The 23344-nt window shown below is 38.7% G+C and overlaps 1 protein-coding gene across 1 annotated transcript in view; it reads left to right on the forward strand.

The window, feature by feature from the left end:
- The window catches only part of sorcs3 (sortilin related VPS10 domain containing receptor 3), a 197553-nt gene that overhangs the window by 131144 nt on the left and 43065 nt on the right, over positions 1-23344 (forward strand). The window contains exons 6-11 of the mRNA XM_040146070.1: positions 6062-6135; positions 8898-8962; positions 11465-11583; positions 14599-14688; positions 15983-16162; positions 22126-22272. Coding sequence (XP_040002004.1) covers positions 6062-6135; positions 8898-8962; positions 11465-11583; positions 14599-14688; positions 15983-16162; positions 22126-22272 — 675 coding nt within the window. The remainder of the gene's footprint in view (positions 1-6061; positions 6136-8897; positions 8963-11464; positions 11584-14598; positions 14689-15982; positions 16163-22125; positions 22273-23344) is intronic.

A 23344-nucleotide genomic window follows, 5' to 3' on the forward strand; every position in this document is an offset into this window, starting at 1 on the left:
ACCAGAAAATACGAAGAAATGCCTCCTCCAATTTTTCGTTCAAGGTGACATCTTCAAATGTAATTTTTTGTCCGATAAATAGTCCAAAAGATGTTCAGTTTACAGAGAAAAAGCAGAAAGTCCTCAAAAGGAGATAGACAATTACTGTTTTTTTTTTTTTTGGAAAAATTACTAAAAGATTGTTTGATTATCAAATTAATTAATCAATTGGTTGTCGATTAACTAATTTATTGGACTCATTTTTTCAGCTCTGCCTTTAATGCTCACATGTTGCTCTGTGGAAAATAAGTAAGAATGCCATCTTCCCCTTTTGGTGGAAATTACGTCTTGAATGTAATGATTTTTTCTGTAGCAATACAGTGGCAAGCAAAGAGAACAGACTCTGTACTCCTTATGGTCTCTCACTCAGAACAGTGTTCATTTGCATAGACTTTTCCTATACCTCCCTCCATAGGACCATCCCTACTGCTGTATGTATTGCAGGCTCCATAAATTGGGGGGTATAAAACCAGTCTTCCTCTTCCCTTGCATATGGGATATGCCAAGGTGATGCCAACAGAAGTTGTATGACTTAGAGCTCTGTACATAGATGCATCAAAAATTTATGGGAGACTTAATTAAGAGTTATAAAAGTGACTTACAGGGGCCTATAATGCGGCAGTTATCATTCCCACAACTTCCATGTCTTGATTCTTTTTTTGGAACTTTTATGTGTTGGTGGAGCTGTTTGCGCTTTGATGTTAATGCACAAAGCTTTTTTGTGTGGCAGAATGTTGCCGCTTCAATGCTGCAGAAGGGACTATGCAAATGAAAAAAGGCAGAAAATACTATGCTTTGCTTTCTGTTTCTGCATTTGGTCATAAGAAAGGTTTTATTCAGGTTTACACACATTATCCCAACATCAGGGAAAAAGCCATGAAGAAATTAGAACAGAGGCAAATAGAGATCATAAAAAATGTCTTTCAGTCATAGGACATTCTTCTGAGTTCTTTTACCTTCTTTTTCTTGCCTTGTATTTCATGTGTCACCACAATGGTAAACAAATCGTCCTGTTGACTCATTTTGCAAACTGTGAATGAGGCTGTACATGCATTTCTTTGAAAAATTAAAGGTAGACTCACCATGCCTGATCATCAGACTGAATCGTCATTTAATCTGGTTTCATAACTCCGTTGGATATCATGTTCATGTTAAGTAGTTTCTTGTTGGGAGTGGAGGGTATTTTCCTTTTTGTCCATAAGCAATCAGTAGCAGCTTGCATATGCATAATTTTCAGTCAACACAGAAGTTAAGTTAGCATTTGCTAAGAACAAGTAACTTTGTTTTATAGATTATTGAGAACAATTTAAGAACTTGCTATTCATGAATCTTATCCAAACTTGTTGCTATTTTCCTTTTGCTATTTTTCTGACTCTGATGTTGCCATTCTTCATCCCACCTATGAAGCTCTGTTTGGCTCAGTTGTTCCCCAAAGTGGGGAAACAACCAGCTGTGGACAGTGATTAAGAAATCTGGAACTTGACTACAATTCATCCAAATAACAAAAAAAAAAAAAAAATTCACTTATGTCAAATTGTGCAGATAGTTTTGGTTTTGTGTGTCCAGATTTTGGGATACCTGTCCTTGATATTTTTTTTTTTTTTGAAATACTAATACTCCCTGTGAAAACTGCTGATAGTGAGGTCTATGGATTATCTACAGTAACATGTGCATTGTCTCTGAAAAGAAATGTTGCTTTTGATATTTTTTTTTTAATTATTATTAAACGCTGTATGCACCACTAATGGAATTCCTTTCATCTCCATAGTTTTGGGGTAGAGGCAGAAATCTCAGCGATTGGGTAAATCAAACCCATTGCCAGAAACCACTAGAGGTCAGTTAGAAAAATATGCTTTTTGTAAATTCGGGGAAAATTCCCTTTCATACAACTAAACAAAATTATAATCCCTATTAGAAATCTGAACCTTAAACAACAGCATTACCACTGCCTGTCTGAAGTGTGAGGTTTCAGCATATGGTTGTATCTGCTGCAAAAGTCCACCTTCGATTGGAGCATCTGAGAAGTAGGGGCATAACCTCATCATAATATTTTTATCTACTTTTACTTCCCACAGCCTAAAGTGAAATCCATAATGTCTTATTTTTACAGAATGGAGCTGACACACTGTCAATAGCAAACATTGCGGGCATAAGTGATCAGAATCTCTGTGGGAGTAAGCAGGAGTAGCATGTTGCATTCGGTAATGGTTAAAAATCCTGTGGAAACAGGCTTTTGCGGATTCAAAAAACAGTCCTGCACAGGACTACTGTCACTAATTGGTTCAACACATTTTATCATCTGCTGTGAGGATAATGGTTTGTCGCTGTCCCTCTTTTCCCCTGTTTTTCACCGCAGGATTTTTTTACAGCTCACAGTGAGAGTAGAGGAAAGCCATGATTATGATCTTAGCCAGTTCTGCCTGTGATAGTCAGTGAATTTGGTAGCAGCCTCACAGTTAACAAATATCTTCGGCTAGCTGGCAGCAGAGAGCTAGCAGCACGGTCAGCTGCTCTGTGGCGTGTTTGGGAGCAGTATGGGGTTTCCCTTGAACACTGAAAACCCATGTCATTCTGTCCACAGGGGACATGTCTCTGCATCACCACTGCCACTAACACTCCTTTTTCTAACTGATTTCAAGGGTAGACCGCCACTTTAGAGCAGTCATTTATCTTTTATTCTGATTCATATTTCATCTTGAGCAAAAGTGCACTTAAATAAGGCTTTAAATAGCTGAATAGCAACAGCAAAAGCAATAATGTACATTTCCCTCAAGTATTTCCCTCACACCTCTAAAAGAAGAGGAGAAAAAAGTCATGAAAAGGCTTCATGAAATCCAACTTCCAGTGGTTGATGTGTAAAGTCTCCTGTGCAAGACTAGAGTTCGAATCAGTTCATTTCTCTTTTAAGTTCCATCTGTGTTTGATTTACCTTACATCCTGTGTAGACTTGTTTCCTTAAAAGCACAAGTTAAGGCTACAAGAAAAACAAAAACAAATGTAGACCGATACATACAACCTTGAGATTTATTCCCTATACGTATAAACTGAAATCTGGTATCTCTGCATAACTCTTAAGCTAAGAGTAGTGACACAAAACCTTCTTATTATGTCCGTGTGCCTGTGGAATCATTTAAATTGTTTGATGGCTAAATGTGATAAAACCAGCACTGCGTGGAATGAATTTCTTGTGAGACATGGCGCTCATAGACCGTAACTTTGATCAAAACCACAGAGTGAGACATCTTTGGGTTTTGACATACCTTATGTGTAAACAGTGTTTGAGTGCGCCTCCCTGTATGTTGATTAACATGAATTATTCCTGAGATAAGGAAGCTTACTCACACTGTGGAATGGCTCTCTTGGATGTTTTTGTTTTTATATTTCAAGCTGTGGCAGTGTATTTTTACATGTATGTGTAGTGTAGTGTATTTAATTTTTCTGTCTTCTTAGCGGTCTGAGGCTACAGCTGTCACCAAACCTTCTTCCGTTTATATGTTATGGCATTTGTTCTCTACTATTGAAAGGTTAGCGGAAAAAGACTGTTCGCCGTCACTCATTGTCTTTCTTGGTCACTTGGAATTAGTGCAGCTACCTATGTCCACTATGTTCAGAAGCTTTATTCTCTCGTTGACTCTGTTCAATTAAATACTGTTTAATTTATGGTTTTAGCTTAAGACAAGCAGCTACAGTAAACCATTTGATAACATTCCATTACCGAACATCAAGGGGAAGATTTAATTTGTTGACAACCCACATTGCACTCACGTTTATATGCTACTGATGGCATATAAACATGAAACCAAACCATAACCAACTTAAAGTAATTTTAACATTACCATTAACAATATAGTAAAAATGTTAGGTCAAAGTTAACTTAGCAATTTATTAAGGTATGGTACTGGCTAGCCTATTTAAATGGTTTGTGCCAGCTCAAATAAATGAAATGCAAGATGATGTTTGCTAGTACAACCGGTAAAGCAACTAAATCAACTTCTTTCCTATATATATATATATATATGTATATGAATGGCCATGAATCAGGGATGTTGCAATTCATTGTAGGCGTCTTAACCCTTAAACCACAGGGGTACCACAGTTAAATCAACTGCTGAAGGGGAGATTTAAAACAGTAATTAGTTCATTTGTCTGTGTTTCACATCATTGTCTAGTTTAATTGTTATATATTAAGTCATAATTTACGTTATTATAATGTTTAATGTTATATAATGTTGTCAACAAATATTTTCTGTCATAGTTTTTGTTTAAGAAAATAACATTGTGACCCTACACAAATCGGACAAGGATTTTACAATCTTCCAAGAAGGCTTCATTTCACAGCACCTTCACCTGAATTAATAACATTACCTGCAAACTGATGCCCAAGTCAGAGCAACCCAAATGTTCTCTAAATCCGTCATCAGCATGAACAGATGAGTTTAACAAACATGCTCTCTGCAATTTCTCAATCACCATTTAAGCTAACATCCTTTGTCGGCTCCCTCGGCTGTCACCGACTCCATTGGTGGCGTGGCAGCTGGCGGGCCGTGCTCTTGATTTATTGACGTGAGTGGGAAACTATGAAGCTTACTTTGTGACAGCTCAGAAGCTTTAAAATTTAAGATGTCATAGAACTGATGAATGGAGAGAGGAGAGTCTGAGCCTACCCGCTGGCATCATATGTCACTGTCCAAAGTGATGAGGGACCCTGACTGCAGCCCTGTTACACCAGCCCAAAGGCTCCAGTGGGGAACCTTTCTTTACTGAGGTTGGATGAATCAGAAATCAAATTTTCTGTAGAATACATGCCTATGGGAACTGTATATTAGACTCAACTTTATAAAGGTTTAGACAAATGTTTGCTCCCAGCTAATACTTCATCCATGCCTTAACCACACAGGGTACACTAAGAGAATGCTTTGATCTCCTGCCATTGTTTATCATTGTCCAGCACTCCAAACAGACACATGGCCTTCAATGACGGAATAATCATAAGATAGCATTTGACATCTATATGTGAAATCCAAAGAATTACACCGATTTAAAATTCAAAGCAGATTATTGCTACAATCTGTTTATGAATGGCGCTATAGCTGCACATGTTTTTAAAAACTGCTAATATCATTTTTAAATGGAAAGCCCACCTGCTGACATAGGTAGATTTTCTCTTGCGGAGCTTACAAATAAATTTGGAGCAAGTGACAAACGTATATCCTTTTATCAAAGAAAAGCTTCAGATTTGTTGTGATAAAGGTCAACAAGTAGGAACATTAGCAAAGAGCTCAACTGCAGCCACCAACTCACCACACTGCAAGGAAATAACAATGTACAGACACAGCAAGATATAAGGGTGCCGTTACTATGGCATCAATCAATACAGTGTGGGGAAATACACCCGGGTTATTAATTGTTTGCCTAAGCACCAGAAAGTGTAATTAGAACATTGAAATTGGGACACTGGCTCCATGTTGTACACCTTCCCGTCAGCTGAGCTATACATCATCCCTTGCATTTACGGAAGCTCATGCTAGAGGACCTTGGTTTTGATTGGGTGCTGAAGAAACAGATTTTTGTCTAACCATTGTGTTTAATACAACAGCAGTCTTAAACCTACTGAATGAATACAAATTATTTGCTGATCAAGCTAAAAGTGGCCACATTAATGTCATATCTATTTGAATTTTAATGTATTATTCTCATAAAGTGCTTTTTCTAAACCAATAGCTGCCATTTGTAACAGGAGAGGGGAATAGAGATGCCTATGTCTGTGACAATAAGTTAGCTTGAATTGCCAGTCGGTATTGACGACAGCAGTTTAGCGCTATGTCAGCCTATCTCCTCATAATTCTTTATAGTCTCAGACTAACCTCCACCATGGAATTATCCAGCCATGCCCCAAGCTCACTCGTCACTGTTCAAACTTTTAAATCAGCCAGTCTAATTAGAAGCTGGACTAGTATAGAAACATGCATTTATCTTTCTAAAAAGACTGATATTTTTTTCTTTTTCTATGATATCTCTGCAGCTATACAGCTCAGTGGATTTTGGAAGAAAATGGCAGCTCATCCACGAACATGTCACACCGAATAGATTCTACTGGTGAGTCAGTCTTTTTGCACATCTCTGCTTTTTCTTTTTTCCTTTCTTTTTTTAAATTCTGCTCTGCAAAGTTTTGTTTTCAGAAATGCAGAAACTGTTGCTTGTGTTCTGCGCGGCTGAGCAAGTGATATTGATGGCTTGGAACAAGGTGTGTTACTGACTGGTGATGCTGCTAAAATGCTTCACGTTTTCTACCCCTGATACAATCAAGCAGAGATTAATCTCCTTCTTCAGAATGCACTTAACATCCAACATCCGAGGGCATGTTGCATTCCACTTCATTTTTCACACGCCCTGCTCATATCAGCCATATTGCACATAAATGCTAGATTATTATTTTTACATCTGCAGTAGAAAGAGAGGGATTAGTGTTCTACAGATGCATACATGCAGATACAGAAGTGTACATACAGTATGAGGAACTATGACTAATAATGGATCCAGGACGTCCCTGTCACTTCTTATCTAGTCAGTCTGCTGCTCAACCCCCTGCAGTATACCTACAATCTGAAAGTGCACACTCATCACAAATGTAGGCACAGATCTCTTCCAGCTCATTGCTCCTCCTCCTGTGTGATGTGACTGGGGTGTTCCCGGGATTGCAGTTGGTTATATCCACCATAACTTGCATAAATCCGGAGCTACTTCCGTGCCATTGTGGTATAATCCTAAATAATGTGCACAATCCATCTCTGGCTTTGCCCTTCACTGCCAAAGCCCCTTCAAGGACATCTAAGTACTGGATGGGCCTCTAGCAATGGCTAGGCAGACCTCCAGTTGGCTGCCTTTAGACAATGGCTTCCCCAGCCTCCAAGGATAGGAAATATCACCACAATGGAAATCTACATTCCAGTATAATCCACAAGCAGTAAAATGAGCAAGAAAGCAATATTTTACTTAGGGATATACAGTTAGGCCCATAAGTATTTGTAATTTTGCCTCTGTACACCATCAAAACGTATTTGAAACAAAGCCATCAAGATGTGATTGAAATGTAGACTTTATGAGTTAATTCAAGAGGTTTAACAAAAATATCTTATTAACCATTTAGGAATTGCAGCCATTTTTATACATAGTCCCTCATTTTCAGAGGTGAAAAAGTAATGGGACAATTGACAATCGATCAGTTTTATGGCCAGGTGTGGCTTGTTTCCTTGTTATCTCATGACAAATTAACCAGGTAAAAGGTCTCAAGTTGATTCCATGTGTTGAATTTGCATTTGGTAGCTGTTCGTGGTAACTCTCAATATACGGTCAAAAGAGGTGTCAATGCCATCGTTAGGCTGAAAAAAACAAAACAAAACAAACCTATCAGACAGATGGCCAAATAAACTATTTGGTACATTCTTAAAAAAAAAGGAATGGACTTGTGAGCTCAGCAACACCAAAAGGCCTCGAAGACTATGGAAGACAACTAAAGTGGATGATCACAGAATTCTTTCCTTGGTGAAGAAAAACCTTCTTAAAAACATCTAGCCAGGTCAAGAAAATCCACATAAGTTACAGGTAAACCATACAGAAGGTTTACCACATGGTGCAAACCACTGGTAACACTCAAGAACAGAAAGGCCAGATTTGACTTTGCCAGAAAACGTCTAAAAAATCCTGCCCAGTTCTGGAACAACAGTCTGTGGACAGATGAAACCAAGATTAACTTGTACCGAAATGAACAGTATAGAGAAGGACATAAAAGGCTCATGATCCAAAGCATACATACATCATCTGTTAAACATGGTGGAGGCAGTGTTAGGCATGGGCGTCTATGGCTGCCAATGGAACTGGGTGTTTATTGATGATGTGACTGCTGATAGAAGTAGCATGATGAATTCTGAAGCAATAGGTCAATACTATATGCTCAGATTCACCCAAATGCTACAGAAATGGTAGGACGGTGCTTCACAGTACAGATGGATAATGACCCAAAACATACTGCGGTACGTAACCCAAGAGCTTCTCAAAGCAGATAAATGGAATATTCTTCAATGGCCAAGTCAGTCACCTGACGTCAACCCAATTGAGCATGCTTTTCACTTCCTGAAGACAAAACTGAGGGCAAAAAGACCCACAAACGAGCAGCAATTGAAGGCAGCTGCAGTAAAGGACTGGCAAAGCATCTCAAGGGAGGAAACTCAGCCGAGGTGATGTCCATGGATTCCAGACTTCAGGCAGTCATTGACTGCAGAGGGTTTTCACCCAAGTATTAAAATAATCCTGGTTTGTCCAATTACTTTTGAGGCTCTTAAAATGAGACACTATGTATAAAAAAGGCTGTAATTCTGGTTAGTGCGATATTTTTGTTAAACCCCTTGAACTAAAGCTGAAAGTCTACACTTCAATCACATCTTGATGGTTTAATTTCAAATCCACTGTGGTGGTGTACAGAGGCAAAATTATGAAAAATTGTGTCACTGTCAGAATAGTTATGTGCCAACTATACTCATACATGGAGAGTGTGGTGACCTGCACTACCCAGTCAGTGATGAGCAGGCTGTACTACTTTTGCTTGAAGGGAACCAGCCTTGAGTTTCAGTGGATGTGTTTGGTATAACGTGGCATTTAGAATTTGGGAGAACCATTCCTGTATTCTCCTTATCAAGTTAAAGAAAACATTAACTGCATAACAGGAGTAAAATGCCTCTGCCTGATCCTTCTCCCTTTTTTTCTCTTTCCTCTTACACTCTCCCTTTGCACCCCTTTACATCAATTTCTATTCATTGTCATTATGTTTATGTATTCTTCCACAATATATCATTCTCTTCAAGGTCTGTCTCGGGCCTAGACAAGGAGCCAGATCTGGTCCATATGGAGGCTCACACACCAGATGGAAGTGAGTATCTCCTACGCACACCTACACATCAAAGAGGAGTAATGAACAGATCTTTACAGGAATGAATTCCTCCCAGAGTACATAATTCAATTCAATTCAATTTTATTTATATAGCGCCAAATCATAACAGGGCTTATCTCAGGGCACTTTTCACATAGAGCAGGTCTAAAATTTAGAGGCCCAGGAGGGAGGAAAGAGAACATATCACAGTACAGGTACCACATAAAGATGCAGAATCATACTGAGTCTAATAATAAAACTAATAATTACAATAATAGGGTGAATAATAATACTAAGAAGACTAAATATAACAATAATAATGGTAATCATCATAATTGAAGCAGTGGGTGTTGAGCAGGATCATGGGGGCAGTAGGTGGTTTGCAGTCACAGATCCAGACTCTGTAGCACCAGGATCAGAAATACCTGCAGAAAGCAACAGGAAGCGAGAGGAGAGAGACGAGAAAGCACAAAACTAAAATAAGACATCCCCAGAGAAACAGCACTGGTTTGCCATATCAATAAACCCAGTGCGTGATTCTTGATTAATATGGCTTTTCTTCTCTTCCCTTTCACTTGATGAATGTCAGATCCATAGCTCTAAATGGCAGTACCACCAAGGTCTTCCACTGGTGACATATTTGAAACTGTTTATGCCAGTCTGTGATGTTGGCGTAGCATAACTGAAATATAAGCACTGGTTATTTCTCATGTAACCACAGTATGATAGACATACAGAGATGCTTGTTTGTGGTATCTACATGATAAGAAAAAATCAGGTGCTACAAAGAGAGGACAATTAGTCAGAGAAAATGTCAGACTGAATAGATAAATACAACTTAATGTACGGTGGCTTCAGAAAGTATTGAGATCTCTTCACTTTTTGCACACTTTATTGTGTTATAGATTTAATTTTAAATGGTTAAATTGCCATTTGCCCATCAATCTACACTCAATAACTCATAATAACAAAGTGAAAACATTTTTTTAGAAATTTTTGCAAATGTATTAAAAATCAAAAACTGAAATCTTTCATTTATGTATTTAGACCTGTTGCTGTTGCACTCTGGTGGAGGTGTATTCTCTTGTTTTAATTATCCTTGACGTGTCCAGAACTTGATTCGAGTCCACCTGTGGCAAATTAAAATGATTAGAATTGTTAAAGAGGCACACACCTGTGTATATAGGGTCCCACAATTCACATTGCATAATAAAATAATAAATAATAATAATAAGGTTGTGAAAAGATATAGATCAGAGCAAGGGTATTAAACCATTTCTAAAGCCTTCAGTGTTCTCAGGAGCACAGTTGCCTCAATAATTGTAAAGTAGAAGAAGGCAACCACCAGGACTTTTCAGAACTTTTGGCTGTCCAGCCACACTGAGTAACCGGGCAAAAAGTGCTGTCGTCAGTGAAGTATCCAAAAATCCAACGTTCACTCTAACACAGCTTCAGAAGTCCTCTGCAGAGATGGGAGAAGCTGCTGGAAAGACGACCATCTCAGCAGCACTCAATCAATCAGGCCTTTATGGTCGGTTGGTTAGACGGAAGCCAGTTTGAGTAAAAGGCATGTGACAGCCCGCTTGGAGTTTGCCATACAGCATTTAAAGGACTCTGAGAGCATGAGGAAAAAAGACTCTTTGGTCTGATGAGACAATAATTAAACTCCTTAGGTAGAACTTTAAACACCAGGCACTGCTCATCAACTGGCTAATACCATCCGTACGGTGAAGTATGGTGGTGGCAGGGTCATGCTATGGGGGGTTTCTCAGTGGCAGAGACAGGGAGACTGGTCAGAATTGAGGAACGGATGAATGAATACAGATACAGAGAGGTCCTTGAATAAAAACTTCTCCATAGTGACCCCATAACTTGAGACTGGGGCAACAGTTCACCTTTCAGCACAACAATGACCTGAAGCATACAGTCAAAACAACAGTGGAGTGGCTTCGCAACAACTCTCACATGTCCTTAAGTGGCCCAGCCAAGGCCCAGACTTCAACCCCATAAAACATCTGTAAAGAGACCTGAAGATGCCAGGAAGAATGGGATAAACTGTCCAAATCCAGGTGTGCAATGCTTGTAGAGACTTGCTCAAGAAGACTCAAAGCTGTAATTGCTGCCAAAGTGGCTTCTACAAAGTACTGAATCAAGGGTTTTTGCAAAAATTAAAAAAAAAAAAAAAAACCCAACATGTTTTCACTTTGTCATTATGGGTTACTGAGTGTAGAGTGACAGGCACAAATGACAATTTTATCCATTTAAAATTAAATCTACAACACAATAAAGAGTGCAAAAACTGAAAGGGTCTGAATAGTTTCCACTGTAAAAAGTAAAACATAAATATCATTAGATCTAATTGAGAGAAAAACGGTCAACATACAAAGATGCTCTTACTTCACTTGTTACACATAAGGGTTTGATACAGCTCTATATATTAAGATGTATTATAAGATGCACACTAAACTTTTCCTGCATCCCGTGTGTCTTCCTATGTGACAGATGTGCAGTATGTCACATGCAGAGTTCAGATGTGCTCAGAAGCTAACAGGAACTACCCATTCCCTGGATACATCGACATCAGCTCTTTGGTGGTTCAAGATGACTACATATTCATACAGGTCAGGCTCTGAACAATCAGCCCCACTTACTACATGGTACATGATGGATTATGTTATGTAGACATTACCATCTTATATATTGGGGAGCTACTATAACTAGCTTAGCTATTTTTAATAAAATGCGGGTGTTTTATTAGTACTATGTTAGTTCTCATGACTTATAATGTTGAATATTGATATCTTGATAGCTATGTTAGCTACTTTTGACCACTACGGGGCAGAAGGATTAAATAAACAGAAAGACAGGTATGAACAGCTTCAAGAAGTTCTAGCTAACGTGTAAGCAAAAAGGTTCTTACTTAGATCCAAAGGAGAATCAGAGCAACTGGAGACGTACATGCTCAACATATTTTACAGCCATGTTTCCGTTGGCTTGCTGCTGTTTGTGTTGGTCAGGAAGTTTATGGTGTGTCCGAGCCTCTCTGCTGGAAAAAGTGCCTGCAGTTTTGTCTGGAGGCTGATGAGTGTGGCTTAAGTGAGACTATGTGGTAATGGAAAATAAGCTAAAAGTGCCTGAAGGTTACTCAGAATTGAGAGTTGGATATTAATTTGTCAGAAGGTTTTTTTCTACACGAGAGGTTTTACTTCACACACAGGTATTTGATTGAATATTCAAAATTAAAAAAATCGATTAAACATTTTGGACCATTTTTAAATTGTTGCTTCTTTGCTACTATTTTCAATTCTACTGCCACAAAATCACAGAGATGTTTTTCATGCAGGTCTCATGTACAATATCTCTGATATAAATGATTTTGCTTGGCATAAAGAAAATATGTATAAGTTATTTTACTTTAACCTCAGCTGAACATGTGCTTTGTTTTTCAGTGAACCCAAGACTAGTTTTAATATTCACCCCAGCCACTACCTGGTCATATTAATCATGATTTGTGTGACAGAAAAATCTGAAATGGAAATGTCCTGAATTCCAAGTAACACAGATGCAATTTATGGGTTGTATTTTAATTTCCTCTACAGTGTGAATATTATTTACTTTGACATTGTGCAAATGAGGTTTACAATTAAAGGTCAAGAGGAAAAGTCAGAATAATTACACAGCTAGTCCACAACAACACCAATTTTATTCAAATTTACCTCCACAAACTGTTGTGGTGCTTGATGTCTGATAAAGGTGTTTCACCTCCTGTTTTTAAGGGGGGGGGTATATCTGTTTATTTTTTCTATTTATCTCTTCATCATTTCATAATGTATCTTCTAGCGGCTGTAAGGAAAGCATACATTAAAACGCTGCAACTATTGACACTACCTTCGGAGAGACTTGTAAAATGTCCACCATGTCCATGCGTCTTCTAATGTAATACCAGAGAATGTCTCTCTCTCTGTGTTTCTCTGCAGAGCATGAGCGATTGCCAGTGGAATCTTCTCGCGATAGCAGAATGAACCGGTACCGGATGGGTAGAGCGAGAATATATTGTCCACAAGTTATTCGATTGCAGATGGTGTATTTCTCTCAGATGGATAAAAAACATAAAAAGAAAAAAAATGCTAAAATGGGTCACTAAATATACTTTGGCAGCTTTTAATATACCTGGGTGGCCTGCACAAGTAAAGTCTATGTGTGCTTTACACTGTACTGATTACAAAATTCTGCCTTTTAATATTATTTTCTGTTGTAGTAGTTGTTGTAATGGTGCTCTTCCAGCTGTTTGCTCCCACTAAATGTTTTATTCAGCAGAGAACAGATTTTTCAGAAACCTACTTACCTGAGCCACCTGCAGGCAAGTCTTTCCTCTGGAACTCTTACTGCCCTGGGCAGCACATTAGACAAAGAAATAGAGTTGTACTCCAAAGAGCCTTCAATCCTGTTTGACCTCTGTGAAGTCTTTCAAGTAAACTCACAAGCACTCAACCTAAACCTTCCCTTCAAATCGAGCACCTCCACATTCTAACACGTATGCGTCACAGACGAAAGATCCTGAAAGGGATGGGAAAAAAAAAAAAAAAAATCAATCATACCAATTCCTCTTAAAGTTCAAACCGCCTCTGGTTACCCCGCCATCGATCTCCTACTCCTTCACTCGATTGTATGTGGGACTGCTCTGCAGTGCTCACTGCTAGGCCACTATATTTCCTCTCAGAGCTTGTTTTCTCTCTTCTGAGCCATTCAGAGCACTTACAAGATCAGTAAAAGAATCAGTCCTGTCATACAACATTAATACTGATATTGCCTCTCTTCAGCAGAGAGGAACAAGTTTGATTTGAAGGTTTTCCTCAAATGAATTTCATTTTGTTATTGATAGGAAGGAAAAGTGGGCTATAAAGCTGCAGTCTCACTTTGCTCTGTGTGTCTTTGTGTGTGTGTATATTTGTATAAAGTGCTTGGCTTCTGTAGCCTCCAGGCTAATGACAATTCTCCAGCACCCACCATCCCTGTGTTTTCTTGCTGCATTAGCTAAACAACTAACAGCGTGGAGTGTTTGCAAAGGGTCTAGATCATTAAGGACAACTTTTTTTTCCTAGACATCAGGTGAGGCTTGGTTAGGCAACTTAAAGATTTCTCTTGACAAAGAATAATGAGACTATTGATTGCCCGACGAGATATTTACCAAAGTTCACTTTGAAACCACCGAGTGCATTGACACCTGGGGAGGGCGGCATCCTCTGAATGCAAGCCAGGAGATTGCTATAAATGGTCAAGTCCAAAAACGAAAAAAAACAAAAAAAAGACTCACCGTGTGTATCCAAGAGCGCCTTGAAAACCAGCAGGACAAAGAGAGAGAGAGAGAGATTGATGTGCGCTTTCACCCACCACTTTAATTGATTGGAGAAAATATGATATGGTGTCAGGGATGAGGTTAAACATGAGGTCTTGATAAAAGGTGTCCTCTGCATTTAGCCTGCATTAGAACTCCATCACAGTAGTGCTAAGGGACATTGTGAAAATCAATCGTTGCTAAAACAAAGCTAAAATTAGATAATAGATAATAGAGGGGAAACACTGTATGCAGTATTCAATATATGCTATTAATTTTACTTTATGTTTTATGTGTGTAGGTTCCTACATCAGGTCGAGCCACCTATTATGTGTCCTACAAGAGAGATTCTTTTATACAAATCAAACTACCCAAATATTCCCTGCCTAAGGTAAGTTGCAGCAAAATTAGCTTGACAAGTATTTTCTCTTATTTCTATTATAACTTAATATTTTACCTTCTATGTCTCATAGAAATCAATTTTAATTTCGGAATGCCATAGACGTAATTAATCACAGAGTTAATTAAAGGGGCAAAAAAACTGTGAAAAAACTGGCCAACTGTCAAATTCATTCTCCAAACAAATAGAGGGCAGCATAATACCAGAAAGTTGGGGTGTTCATCCCTATTGTAAGAAACAAGGAACTGCACTTTGGGTAAAAAATCCATGAAGTTTTCAACGGGCATCTGTGTACCTGTCATCTGGGGTGCGCATGAGAGCGTGCTGTGTGCATTTTTTATTACTGGGCTCACTGGCCAATCAAAACCATGTTTCAGTCTTCCCCCTCACATTGATCTAACGTTAGCTTGAATAAATCTAACCTCAGCATGGGGCAGTTGTTGACATGTTGACAAACCTGCATGGATTGGGGAATAATGCTTTCCACACAGGTTTACCTTGCTGTCTGATTATGTTACCGGTAGGTTGTTTTCTTCAGTTATTGTTAGACAGACAACGTCGATTTCACACGCAGTCTGCCCAGTCAGAGAGACAGGGAAGATGTAGTGGTGGCAGGAGTAGAGGACGATCCATGAGAGGTTGACGAACCCAATGGAGAGGGAGAGCAGCTAGAGCAGCTAGAGCAGCAGCATCAATAGCTGAGCTTGAGGAAAGAGTGGAGGAATGTCGCTGTGAGAGGACGGCTACAACACAGGTTTATAGCCTACTCACAGTTACTCCTTCTTCTCTATTGCCTCTTGAGGTACAAATTGGTATTATGAGGCGAGCTGGGGCTAGCTGGTTGGCATGCTAACTTCAGAAGATATCTCTGCAACACAGAACATAGACAAAAATGTTATTTCTTCACATTCTGTTGATAGTCATACATTTTTGAATTTTTTAAAAACTAAAATACTTACATATTGCCCCTTTAAGTATTTCCATATTCCTGAAGGCTTTGAATTTAATGCTGTCCTAAAGGAAAAATATATGTAGATTGGTTGAAAAAATGCATTAAGCCACAGGTGTCACCGGCTTTTTTTAAAATTTGTTTTTTTCGTAAAAGCTGAAATACTATCAATTTAAAGTAGTAGTACTACCACATTCAGAGGGAGCCCCATCAACCATTTATATTCATACCACAGCATTGATTTCATGGCTGGTCCCACAGGGTCAGCATGTTCTAATCTGTCACCTCTCCACCTCCTATCATAACTCCTCCTAATCTCTTCCTGATCTCTGATAGGATTTACACATAGTCAGCACTGATGAGAAGCAAGTATTTGCGGCGGTACAGGAGTGGAACCAGAACGACACCTATAACCTCTACCTGTCTGACACCAAAGGGATCTACTTCACTTTGGCCATGGAAAATGTTAAGACCACTAGGGGCATCGGAGGGAACCAGATGCTAGACCTGTACGAGGTAAGCAATTGTTGAAATTGGTCACCCAACAGGGATATATACAGTGAGGTTTTCATTTATTTAGTTATGGGAAGTTACAGGGAATATTACTTTCTAGCTTGTTCTTAAGATCTGCCATAAAGTACAGGTACATACATGTACAAAAAGACCAACAGTGGTTAATTGCGCAATAAATTCCTATTTTTATGTCCCATTGCACAAAATGACCATACGGTGTCTCTTAAGGGTGCATCACTAGGAATGTTAATCGATTCCTGTGTTTCTAGCTTTTCTAGCTTTTCTAGCTTCTAAAACTCTGCGGTAAATTCCTCTTTGGAACAATAACTACTAGCTCTGTCACATTCTAAAGGTCCACCCCAAAACATTTGCCTACTATTGTCAACCAAAAATTAAAACACAGATTCGGAACCTGCAATCGCTCCAAATTTTTTTTGACAGGTCTTTTAAAGAGGTCCACCAAATTTTACACTGGGCTTTTACTAAACAAGAAGGGTCTAATGAAAAGACTATCCAATTGTTATCAAATTGCACAATGGGAAGTGTGAAGAGTTTTTTGAGTTCCATCCATTGAAGAGATTTACGTCTGGATATTTCAGCCTCTGCTGCTTTGAGTTTTACAAATTAATTTTTAAATCTCTCTTTTGTGAGTCTTGCAGCCTTATGATAGAGCCATACTAAATCAAAGAGGAGTACCCCATTAATATAATGAATAACACTGCAACAATTTTATCTACAAATAAAGTGAATAAAAACAGTGAAATAGGCCAAAATATCTGGTCATGATCAGGTGAGAAAAACAGATATCTTCATTTTTGGTTTCTTTAATTATTAATTATTAAAATCTTTATTTATGAATGTTACTTAAACTCAAAGTAGTATAGTCGGAAAAATAAGGATTGGGCCTTAACTCCCATAATACTGTATTTTCAACCCAAACAGTAACAAATAATCACAGTTCTAATTGTATATAAAGTATTACTTTTTCCCTTTTTTTTTTAGATATTTACTCCAATTTGCTGGCCTCGTAATCTCTACTGTAAATATTGTATAACGAAATATAGTTATTATTTCGTAGGCATTATACTTATTACTAGCTACGAAATAGAATGATCTAAAATCAGCTAATTCTAAATTTGCTGATTCTGTTTATTGAATCTGATTTGAGCATCTGATTTCATTTCATACTACTTGATTTGGAAAAATAGGACCTCCCTTTGCTCTCAAGACAGCCTCAGTTCTTCTTGGTATGGATTCCACTAGATATTGGAAACATTCCTTTGAGATTCTGGTTCATGTTGACATGACTGCATCAAATAATTTCTGCAGATTTGTTGGCTGCAAAATCATGCTGCCAGTCTCCCATTCTAACACATGCCAAAGGTGTTCTACTGGATTCAGCTCTGGTGCCTGGGTAGGCCACTGAAGTACACTGAACTCATTATTATGTGTCATGAAACCAGTTTGAGACGTCTTTTGCTTTGTGACATGGTGCATCATCATGTTGGAAGTAGCCATTCGAAGTTGGTAAACTGTGAACATAAAGAGGTGCACATGGTCGGTAACAATACTCAGATAGGCCGTGGCATTTTAACAGAGATTAATTTTTAGTACTGTTTTCTTCTCCACCAACATTTGACATTTCCTGGGAAAAAAATCTCGCTCTTTAGCCACTAAATGCTCCACTATGTTCACTGGCAAGACTCTAGCTTTGTCTGTGGGTTGTATGGTGCTGTGTGGGCAGTGTATACATAGTTTAACAGAGAATGATGATGAGATGAGAGTGAACCAGACTAGTAAAGTTGCAGGTCCTGAAACCAAAACAATGAGCTGAAAGACGGTAAAACGCTATGTAGAGCTGAGGGGAACTGCAGAGTCTGGTGGTAATTCTCTATGGATTCAACACTGCAAGTGACTCCTTTCATATTACACATAATCATTTGATTTATAGTTAACATAAATATATTGATTAAAGCAGCTGTGAGTCATATGGTAATGACTTGTAATGACTCGGCCACAGTTATTTGAATAAAAAGTAACTGCGGTTGATCAGTTGGTATTGTTGTTTGCTTTACATACACTTACACAGACTTGCTATAGAGTCTGTGTTGCAGTTACTTGTCATATATGAAAAGGTTTGTATTACAGTCTGTGGTCGTGTATCTTCCTGACAGCAGGCACACACAATATAAAGAGCATGCTTAATGGGGCTCACTGCCATGCACCTCTGGACTTGTAATGACCTTGTTAGCTTACTGGCTAGCTATTGTACTGTATGTGTTTGCATTAGAATTCATAGCAGGAAAGAAGAATTCCCTCCTTCTCCATTCCCTGGTGAACCCAGTTTATCACTCCTACACTGGCAGGTGTGACTGAGAGAGTGAAGGAAGTGAGATATTGGCCAGCAGCAGTGGCAGCGGTGTGGTAATTAACAATGCCATTACTTCTCCTGCACAGTATGTAGTGTGTGTGGCTCTGAGTATGTGCAGCTCCTATTACCATGCAGCAGTAGTTAAGGCGTTTCAATGTGCAGCATGAGATGATAAGGCGTTTTAATTGCATTTGTCATACGGTCACAGCTCACTTCTCGATCTGAACCTAAACAAGAGATAGATGATACACTGCTGTCTCTGATAAATCAGATCCATCACACATGGGTAGATATATGCTGTGGAACTCATCCTATTTTTTGCTGTTAGACCCTGACAAAATTCACTTCACAGACCTAATGTTCCAAAGAGAAGACACAGCTCCAGTCAGACCAGAGGGGAATAAGCAACGAATGTGAAAGTTGTTTTGTACTTCCACTTAGAAGTCATGTCTCTTCCCAGAGGGCCTCTGTCCTTTTTGCATTCTCCCTCCTAAAATTAATAATGCTATTTCTAAAAAGAAAATCGACAATTATCTTCTAAATTAGAAGGATTATTTCATTGTCAGTCAGACTGGATAAGGGCTGTTTCTGTAATCATGAGCCTTTGTTGTGCAAACTAATTTTCTGTTGACGTCAGGGCTGTACATCACCTGCTAAACTTGCCGTCAGTCTGAGAGGTGGTTCAGCAGGTGGCTCTCTGACAATTATCACTCTGACTGGCTGGGCTTCACTGTATCAAAATGCATTTATCCTTCCCTTGCCTCTCTATTAACAGCTCTGAATGATTGACTGAAGACATTAAGTGGATTGTTGTTGGTAGAGGGTATTAGAGGATCTGGATGATGCTAATACTCGTGATGATGTGGCCCTTAATGTTTGTCTTTTCCTGCCAGCACGCCTAAACCCACAAAAGCTGTGATTCAACAAATGAGCCATATAATATATTATGGAATGCTAAATTTCTCCACATTAAATAATTGGCAATTCCCTGCTGTTCAATAAAGATGCTCGATCTACAAAGAATTGCAGCCTTTTCAGATTAATTGACAGCAATGTTTTAATCTATTGCACATTCTGAAATGGGTGCATGGGTGCTACTTCTCTCATGTGATCATTAAGTTCAGGAAGAAAAACATGTAAATCACTGATTTTGAGATTAAAAGGTGGTTACTACCGAAACAGCAATATGCTGATGGATGGACTACTGTTAGATGGTGGTCAACAGCATGTTAAATGTAAATTTACTCAGATTAATTTTAAGGCGGTCTGAGTTTTTCAAAAGAAACATATTGGGGATTTAATTTGTTAGAATATGGAATAAGTTTGAAGCTGCAATAATCAGTATTTTTCATATAAACAATGGCTTATGAGCTTCTCTCATAATTTTGTTTTATTGTTATCAGTTGTTTTCACAAAAAAAAAAAAAAAAGCTGATAAATCCACTATATGCCACCTGCCCAGCACCAAACAGCAGACAGACAAAGTTAAAGACTAGCTGGTGAGCATAGTGAAGCATTTAGCAGCTAAAGTGTCATATATTTTAATAAGGGGTTGGCAGAGACACGTTAAAAGTGTTAAAAGATTGTCAGTAATGGACTTACACATGGTAGGTGGCCAGAAACAAGAATGCTAACATAAATCCTAATGGTTTTCTGTTTCTGTTTAAGGTTTAGATTGGCAACCCCATGCTAACACATTAGCCATAACAACTTTATAAGGTTCTCTGGTTACAGCTCTTTAAAGGTTTCCTGTCATAGTAAATAGAATACCTTTGGGTTTTAGGCTGTTGGTCAGACTAAAGCAAATTGAAGATGTCACTTAGGGCTCCAGGAACTTGTTATCAGCATTGAAGAAAAAGAATACCCCAAGGCATATCAGTCCATTTGCCTTCCCCAGTATGTCTTGACACATGATGAAACCAAACCAATGAGTAGTCTAATTCTGCAAACCTATATGACGGTGAATCATCCTATATATTACTGAAAAAGAATTGATAAATCAGCTGATAATGGAAATTATCATTAGTTGCAGCTTTATTGTAACATAGAATAAATGTACAGGGATTTGTTTTGGGAGCATTGATGTTGTCATATGCAAATAAAATGCAATGGTTGCATTTTATGTGGATTTGTGGATTATATTTAGATTTGTCAAAAAAGCAAAAAGAAGGTCCTGCATAGAGCTTCCATGTGCAGTAAATGCTGACCAATGAAATCAGCCTCCTTGTGTTTTATTTAAGAGTTCCCTATTATGTGATAATTAGCCTAAGTCAACAGAGTCCAGGGCTGAATACAGTATCAGCAAATAGAGATGTTTTTAAGAGCAAATGATTTTACAGAGGTTTGGGCAGTGTGTTCTGCATCAAAACGGGCTGCTGGAAAAAAAAAAAAAAAAAAAATGTCAAGTGTTATAATGTAAGATGTTGCGCTGTTTACCACTTGTACATTATGATAAGTTATGACTCATGCTTCACCAATGGTAGCAGACATTATAAAACCAACTGGATATTCATTGTCTTTGCTCACACGCTGCAGAGCAATCATTTCCACTCACTTGCAACAAATAACAGAACTCGTTTAAATCGTTACTGCACTAAGGCGCAAAGTGAATTTCCCAAAATGTTGGTGTATCCCTTTAATGCTATACTGCTAAGAGTAACACAGTATGTTTTGTAGAATAGAGATCTACGTCTGCATCATTCACTTTGTCGTCAAGAAAATATAGTATTGGTGATGGGAGTGATGGATAGAGAGAAATGTATGTCAGTGGGGACAAGTGGTTCTCCTTCTTTGCGCGCAAGTGTGTGCGTGTGTACGTGTGTCTTTGCGAATGCATACGTGTTGAGGAGGTGATGGCGATAAATAATAATTACTGTAGTGATTGACAGGTCAGGTTGAGTAAGGACAAGAGGGCCCACATTAGCCGCAACCATCCCTAGCGCCATGTTTCTATGTCAAATGTGATGCCTATTAGTGCCACTTATACAGACGTTCCCCTTCAGGGAAAGAAACATATCCAACTGGAGCCCCTCGCTATGGCAACCATTTGGAGTGACTGTCCTTTCCATTGCATATCACGCTTTGGCTTGGTTGAGGGATATGTCTAATCCCAGAGAGACAACTTGCGGAGAGGATTTTGAAAGAGTGTCCGTCTGTATGAGTGTGATTGTGTATATGTGTGTTTATTTCGAAGATCCAGTCTTACTGGGAGAGAGCAGATAAGGTGTCACTTCTCAGCCATCATCATTTTGTACTGTCTGGATAGCTGAAACATGTAAGGATATAATTGCAAATAGCACAAAAAACTGTATAAGAAAATGTAGCCAACTCGGCTGATGGTGTCTGCCAGACTGTCAGACGAAGCAAGAAAGGATAAGCACGCCATTTGCATTTAACTGGTGTTGTGAAAATTGCTGCCACAATACACAAAATGCCCTTTCTGATGAAAGCACTGGCTATTGGTATGCTTTTTCATCTGTAACTGAGAGCTAAATCGTTATGGGAGCATTAGATAGACATAAAATACTCCAGCTGATTTGCATTAAGAGGGTAAAGATGAGATTCAGACTATTACAGTATGTGTCCATTTCCATCAGGTGGCAGGAATTAAAGGCATGTTAATCACTAACAAGAGGCAAGACAGCCAGGTGAAGACCTACATCACCTACAACAAGGGCCGGGACTGGAGGCTCCTGCAGGCCCCTGCTACTGACCTGGATGGAAATGACATCCACTGCATACTGGTAAGATACTGTATATTAACTATAGCTTTAAAGATTGTGTGTTTATGTATAAAGATGTAAAAATACCATGTGAAATTATGTGAAGCAAAATGAGAATAGAATTTAGAATGTAGAATTTTGAAATAAGGCATCCTTTATGAAGGGGTGTTCCACAGTAAAGGCCTACCTCTGCCCTTACATTAAAATGTATTTATAGTGAAACCATGCAGGAGGTGGTGAGTTTAGTATAATCAGTAACTTTACAAATTATCTTTAGATTACTATAGTAAAGGAATAGTGAAGCTGCCAAGAAACCAACTGGGCTCCTCCTGTGACAATGTTCTGGTACAACAAGATAAATATGACTTTATTTTGCACAAGGGGTTATCACGGTACCAAAGCCGAATGAATGTGATATAAAATATATGATAAATTTTGTGATGTTAGCTAAAATGACGTTCTTCATTAGTACTACTCGACTACTGCCCACAGTGCTGATGAGTGGTTTTCGTAGTTGACTACTCCACTAGTTGAGTCATTGGTGACACCCCTTTCACACTCACACACGTACATGCATTCATAACTGCACGCTGCCCACCACAAGAACAAACTACCCTGCTGGCCATCGAGCAGCTTCACTGGAGCATTTGGGGGTTGGGTCAAGTACTGCTCTTTTAGTTTCCCCCCCTGGATTTATCCTACCAGTCAGAAATAGAACCGGCAACATTTCGGTCATAAGTCCGCCTCTCTTTTGCCCATTGTTAGGTCTTAAGTTCATCCGAACCTAAAGAGGATCTGCAGAACCTTTTAACCAAAGTCCATGTATTAAAAAAAAAATACTGGCATTTTTGACAGCACCACTATTATTATTAATATAATTATTTTTTTGGTAATGACTTCTTACCATTCCCAAGGAAGTTTTATGCTTGAGAAGGATACACACCGAATGTTGTGGCTGAATGGTGTATATTTGCAGTATACATACTGTGTATAGACACCAACATGTTTTTTCAAATGAGATGCTCAGAGAAGCATAAGTTGTGGTTGAGGCTGACAAGGTGCTACAGATCCAGATTTACTGCATATGCTGACA

Source organism: Xiphias gladius, chromosome 15 (genome assembly GCF_016859285.1).
Source record: "Xiphias gladius isolate SHS-SW01 ecotype Sanya breed wild chromosome 15, ASM1685928v1, whole genome shotgun sequence".
Lineage (NCBI taxonomy): Eukaryota > Metazoa > Chordata > Actinopteri > Istiophoriformes > Xiphiidae > Xiphias > Xiphias gladius.